Source organism: Nycticebus coucang, chromosome 10, assembly GCF_027406575.1.
Source record: "Nycticebus coucang isolate mNycCou1 chromosome 10, mNycCou1.pri, whole genome shotgun sequence".
Taxonomy (NCBI): domain Eukaryota; kingdom Metazoa; phylum Chordata; class Mammalia; order Primates; family Lorisidae; genus Nycticebus; species Nycticebus coucang.
This window is the reverse complement of record NC_069789.1, coordinates 81,852,085-81,859,000: the sequence shown is the minus strand read 5'-3', so window position 1 is coordinate 81,859,000 and position 6,916 is coordinate 81,852,085. Positions and strand designations below refer to the sequence as shown.

General features: G+C 39.4%; 1 protein-coding gene across 1 annotated transcript in view; it reads right to left on the bottom strand.

Moving 5' to 3' along the window:
* Positions 1-2,440: 2,440 nt before the first annotated feature.
* Positions 2,441-6,916, bottom strand: part of ACBD6 (acyl-CoA binding domain containing 6) — a 253,061-nt gene continuing 248,585 nt past the window's right edge. The window contains exon 8 of the mRNA XM_053607457.1: positions 2,441-2,728. Within this exon, the coding sequence (XP_053463432.1) occupies positions 2,574-2,728 (155 nt within the window). The 3' untranslated portion in view covers positions 2,441-2,573. The remainder of the gene's footprint in view (positions 2,729-6,916) is intronic.

Below are 6,916 nucleotides of genomic sequence, written 5' to 3'. Positions count from 1 at the left end.
TAGCTTTCAATACTAACTTGAAACCTGTAAAATAAAATTAATAAGAAATGTTATATTCTTTTTTGAAAACCTATATGATTTTAGATATGACAAACAGGTAATAAAAGACTTATCTAAGAAATATCAAGTTCAAACTGCAAAACAGAGATGGTAAAGAGAGTTCCTTTGTAACGGCCTCTTCTTTTTTTTTTTTTTTTTTTTGAGACAGAGCCTCAAGCTATAGCCCTGGGTAGAGTGCTGTGGTGCCACAGCTCATAGCAACCTCAAACACCTGGGCTTAAGTGATTCTCAATGCCCAGCTATTTTTTGGTTGTAGTTGTCACTGTTTGGCAGGCCTGGGCAGGATTTGAACCCACCAGCTCTGGTGTATGTGGCTGGCGCCTTAGCCGCTTGAGCTATAGGCGCCACCCGATAGCTTCTTGATTAGATAACTACTCTGCAACTTTGAAATGAAGAAATACTTTTTTTTTTGTAGAGACAGAGTCTCACTGTACCGCCCTCGGGTAGAGTGCCGTGGCGTCACACGGCTCACAGCAACCTCTAACTCTTGGGCTTATGCGATTCTCTTGCCTCAGCCTCCCGAGCAGCTGGGACTACAGGCGCCCACCACAATGCCCGGCTATTTTTTTGTTGCAGTTTGGCCGGGGCTGGGTTTGAATCCGCCACCCTCGGCATATGGGGCTGGAGCCCTACTCACTGAGCCAGAGGCGCCGCCCAAGAAATACTTTTTGATATGCTAATTTATTAAAAATGTATAAAGTAATATCAATTAAAAACTGCATGCAACATTTGGGTTACTTTCCTGTAACTACGGTGTGTTTCTTAAAGCACATTCAACTAATATGAAGCATGAGCGTGTTAAGGTAAACAGTATGTTGCAATGTAGCTAACACTGTAGTGAAAGAACAGATAATGAAGAAAATGCTTTACTAGATTATAGTAACATTTCAATATGTACTCACATGCGTATCACTTCCACAGTTAACATTATTTCAAAAATGAATAGTCTTGGCATGTATCTCAGAAAATAAGAAGTTAGGATAGAAAAACTCCATAAAATACACAATATTAATATGCAGTATGCCTTACTTTTGTTGTGGAGGGACTTGTTCCAGAAGTACAGGTTAGCTCTCTGTTGAGAGCTCCACTAAGCGAGTTATTATTTGTTATTTATTTATTTATTTTTGAGACAAACTCTGGCTCTGTTGCTTGGGCTAGAGTGCAGTGGTGTCATCATAGCTCACCGCAACCACAATCTCCTGGGGTCAAGTGATCCTCCAGCCTCAGTCCCCTATGCTCACTCCAGTAGCTGAAGTGTGTACCACCATGCTCAGCCAATTTTTCTATTTTTTTTTTGCACAGACAGGGTCTTGCTCTTGCTGGTCTCAAACTCCTGGCCTCAAGCATTCCTTAGTCTCCCAAAGTGCAAGGATTACTTATTATCTTAACAGTAATATTTGTTAGGAAAGTTATTATCTTTAAATGGGTATTTTTGCATTTCAACTCATTTCTTATTTCATTTCTCTTCCTATGACAACTATTTACTTTCCTTATATGACCATAATACAAAATGTTAGGAAATTCCTCGATAGATTTCTTGTGGTTTATAGAAGGAAATCACTAGGAGCCAATTTCAAGAGTGATATACTTGCTAGTCCTTTAAATGAGAAAAAAAAAAATGGCATATTTGTCTACATTTTTAGTGAAAAACAGAAGGTGTTTTGGTATCCAGAAATAACTTCAAGGATAACACATTAGATAGTCCCAAACAGTCCTAACAGTTCAGGACTGAACTTTTTTACAGAGACTGCTGCTACACATGACAGGCTCAATATAGCCAATTCAAAGGGCCCTAAAAAATTCCTCTCCTGTTTTGTGAAGGTGAGTTTAAGAAATCCTGAGTTAACCCAGGGGAATCCTCCAAAATCTGTTTCAATCCTAGAGTGAGGTTGCTGAATATTATTCTAAAATGAGGTTTGAGGTTTTGAGTAAATCTGGTTGTTCTGATTTCTACAACCTTACGTGACAGAATTCTGTCTTCTCTTTTGCTTTATTTTTCTTAACATCCCTCTTCTTTTCCAATCTTCCCAATTCTATATGCCAAAAGAATAGACATTTTAGCTACCTATTCAGACCAGCTGTACAATGCTACGAGATCATCTGATCTCCACCATATTGTGATTTCACGAAAATTTCCCTAATTGTTAGTATAGTGCTGTTGGTCACATTTTGCTTTTTGCATGTTTTTCAAAAAGAGCAGCTATGTTTAATATTGTGAAATACGGTCTGTCTCCTCCTCTCCCCATCCTCTAATGCAATGATAAATTTCAGAGCATGCTCAGCAGAATTGGATTATATTATGCACAGTACACATGTTCATCACCAAAACTGTTCTCTCCAGAATGTATGCAAGCAGAATGAATTGCTGAGACTTCAAAACCCCAATTCCTCAGAACTGATTTTATTAGCCAATGCATACCAAACATGGGTGGTAAAAGAAGTATTATTTTTGCAGTTTTCTTTCATAATTGAAGCCCTATACTATTATAGACTGTGGTTTTCCAGTCTTTTGATTAAGCTTTGCCAGCTGTGTGCCGCTGCAGCACCAAAGTAACTGCTTTGCAGCCTGTCACCTCTTCTGGCAGGCAGCCATCCTGGTCTCGGAGAGTGGGGTCAGCACCAGACTGTAGCAGCAACTCCACAATATCCAAAAACTCACAGGCAGCAGCTGAAAGGAAAATCAACAAATATAGAAACAAGTTTACCAGGAGACAGAGAAACTACCACAGCAGGAAAGGAAGGTGCTGAACAATAAGGAGTGGCTGAACAGTGAGCAGTGGTACAGCAGCTGAAAGATGATCAGGTCTTGTGAGGAGAATAGCATTATATTGGATTTTTCTTTTTTTCAAAAAAGAGACAAGTCTCCTGCTATCACTGTGGCTAGAGTGTAGTAGTGTCATCATAGCTGACAGTAATCTCAAACTCCTAGGCTCAAGTGGTCCTCCTGCTTCAGCCTCCTGAGTAGCGGGACTAGAGGTCTGTGCCACCATGCCTGGCTAATTTTTCTGTTTTTTTTTTGTAGGGAGAAGGTTTCTCTCTTTCTTGCTCAAGCTGGTCTCCAACTCCTGGCCTTAAGCAATCCTCTTGCCTTGGCCTCCCAAAGTGATTACTGGTATGAGCCACTGCGCCTGGCCTGGATTTTCAAGTCTGAGGAAAATCATATTTATCTTGTTGGTTGCTGAGAAATATAAACAAATATGTTTTTTAAATTGCAAGGCTTTTTGACTTGATTCTTTCAGTATAGGATGGAAGGAAAGAATAAAAATTTATAGTGTTTAACTGTCTATTTTACTTTATTACTTCTAATAATGGTAGGTATAGGCTAGGTGAAAAGGGTAAAAATATTATAAATGTCAAAGAAAACATTTTGTTTTTTCTTTGAAGTGGGGGTAAGAAGGTAATCAGCTGAACTATCAAATTTGTAAATAAAAAAAAATAAAGCTGGCATAGTAATCAGATCATCCCTCTAACAAGACCTTTTTAAAAAAATAATAAATGGCACCGATGGGTGTGAATGATGTGTCCAGGGCGTAGGAAGGGGGTAAAAAGGACCTTATAATAAAGGGGGTATGGTATTGCCTTAAGATGGACAAACAGACCAAAGAGTACCATCTATTCTTTTGCTTATACTTGAAAACTTGATTTATGACAAAGCCGGCAATGCAGATCAGTGAGGAAACAAAGATCCATTATTTACATGGTGCTGAGACAACTGGGCTAAAGGCAAAAATAGTCATTTCATATAAGATGAAACATAAATTGCAATAAACATACAAAAAGATCAGCAAATACATTAATAATCAGGGAAATGAAAATTAAAACAAAGAGATACCTTTTCATACCCATCAGACTGGTGAAAATCAAACACTTCCAGAATGACAAGCACTGAGTAAGACTGGAGCAAGGAAAGCGCCCCCCAACCCCCCACCCCTGGCCCCTCTGCTCCCCGCCTTTAGACTTCTGAGAGTGTACACTCCTGCAGTTATTTTGAACAATTTGGCATTACAGGTTAACCTAAACATATAGGTACCTTCCAACCCAGCAATTCTCTCTGGAGTTATATATGCTACAGAAACTTTTGCCTGTGTTCTCCAGGAGAGATATTTGCAAGACTGTATAGTGAAGCACTGTTCATAATAGACCTCAAATGTAAATAACCCAAATGCTCATTAATAGTAACACGTAAAATAAAAATAAAATATTGTTCACTTGTACAATAAAATGTCCTGTAACACGAAAAATAATAAATAGCTTCACATAACATGGATTTCCCTCTGAAACAATGTTGAGGAGAAAAAAAAACCAAGTGATTAGAATACATATGGTATATGTAACTAAACACTATTGTTCAGACACACAAATATGGTATATGTAACTAAACACTATTATTCAGACATATAAATATATAGTGAAGCCTATAGTTTTGCCTTTTCCCAAATCATATATAGCTTATAGCCTTATGTCTGGCTTCTTCCACTTAGCTTTTGAGAGTCATCCGTGTTGCTTCAATTATCAGTAGTTCTTTCCTTTTTACTGCCAAGTAGTAGTAAATTATACGATGTACACCGTCATCTGGGATGCTTCCAGTTTTTGGCATTATGAATAAACATTCCAGGTGGTGCCTGTGGCTCAGTGGGCGGGCGCTGGCCCCATATACCAAGGGTGGCAGGTTTGAACCTGCCCCCAGCCAAACTCCAACAAAAAAATAGCCAGGCGTTGTGATGGGCGTCTGTAGTCCCAGCTACTCAGGAGGCTGAGGCAAGAAAATTGCTTAAGTCCAGGAGTTGGAGGTTGCTGTGTGCTGTGATGCCTCTTAAAAATAAAATGAGGTAAGACTGGAGCAAGGAAAGCGCCCCCCACCCCCCCACCCCTGGCCCCTCTGCTCCCCACCTTTAGACTTCTGAGAGTGTACACTCCTGCAGTTATTTTGGACAACAATTTGGCATTACAGGTTAACCTATAATGTGAGGTTCTGCCTCTTAAAAAAAAAAATGAATAGACATTCCATGAAAACTTGGGTGCAGGTCTTTGTGTGGTCTTATTTTATGTTTTCATATCTTTCTTTCTTTCTTTTTTTTTTTTGAGACAGAATCTCACTATGTCGCCCTGGGTAGAGTGATGTAGTGTCACAGCTCATAGCAACCTCCAACTCTTGGGCTTAAGCAATTCTCTTGCCTCAATCTCCCAAGTAGCTGTGACTACAGATGCCTGCCACAATGCCCAGCAATTTTTTTTTTTATTGTAGTTGTCATTGTTGTTTAGCAGGCCCAGGCTGAGTTCAAACCTGCCAGCCCCAGTGTATATGGCTGGTGCCCTAACCACTGAGCTACGGGCGCTGAGTCGTATATTTTCACATCTTGTGGGAAAAAATCTTGAAGTGAGACGCTGAGTCATATGGCAAGTGAATAATTCTGTAACAAACTAGCACACTTTTCCAAAGTTTGCATTCCATCAATAAGTTATGAATTCAGTGGCTTTGTATAATTGTCAGCACTTGTTATTTTTCAAATGTTTTAGCTATTCTAATTAGATCTGCAGTAGCTTCTCATTGTGATGCTGAATTTGTGTTTCTCTAATGTCTAATGATGAATGTCTTTCCAGGTACTTATCTGCCAATTATCTACCTTTGGTGATTCATCTACTCATAGGCCAGGTGTGATGGGGTTCTTATATAATGTGGATAGGAGTCTTTTTTCATATATATATATATTTATTTATTATTATTATTTTTTTAAGAGACAGAGTTTCACTTTATCGCCCTTGGTCGAGTGCTGTAGCGTTACAGCTCACAGCAACCTCCAACTCCTGGGCTTAGGATTCTCTTGCCTCAGCTTCTCGAGTCAAATATATTTTTTGTAAGTATTTTTTCCCAGCCTGTGACTTGTCTTTTATTTTCTTAAAAGTGTCTTCCCCCCTAGTTTTTGGCCAGGGCCTGGTTTGAACCCGCCACCTCTGGCATATGGGGCCGGAGCCCTACTCCTGGAGCCACAGGCGCCGCTCTGAAGAGTGAATTTTTAATTTTGATGAAGTATAATTTACTTTTTTTCTTTTATGGTGTGTGTTTTTGTTTTTTATCTAAAAAATCTTTGCCTACTCCAAGGTCACAAATATTTCCTTCTAGTTCTATATTAATTTTAGTTTTTATATATAGGTCTTAGATTAATTTCTAGTTAATTTTGGTACAGGGTAGGAGGAAAGGGCTGTGTTTGTTTTGTTTTGCATGTGAATATCCTCTGTTCCAGCACCATATCTTGAAAAACTATTCTTTCTTCCATTGAATTATCTTGCCATCTTTGTCAAAAATCAACTGAGCATTGTGGGTGCAGTGAGCTATCTTCTCCCTCTATATATCAGCTTGGGTGACAGAGCAAGATCCTGTATTTAAAAAAAAAAAAATTAACTGACTATGACTGGGTCTATTTCCAGGTTATCTAGCATGTTCCACTAATACCTATCCTTATACCAATACCACATTGTCTTGATTTCTGTAACTTTGTAATAAGTCCTGAGATCCTTCAACTTTGTTCTTTTTCAAAGTTGTTTTGGTTATTCTAAGTCCTTTGTTTTTCCATATAAATTTTAGAATGAGCCCAGGTGTGGTGGCTCCCTCCTACAATCCTAACTCTCTGGGAGGCTGAGGTGGGTGATGGTTTGAGCTCAGGAGTTCAAGACTAGCCTGAGTGAGCCGGGGGCAGTGGCTCATGCCTGTCAATCCTAGCACTCTGGGAGGCCTAGGCAGGTGGATTGCTTGAGCTCACAGGTTAGAGACCAGCCTGAGCAAGAATAAGACCCCATCTCTAAAAATAGGCAGGCTGGCTCAGTGCCCATAACACAGTGGTTATGGCACAATGACATA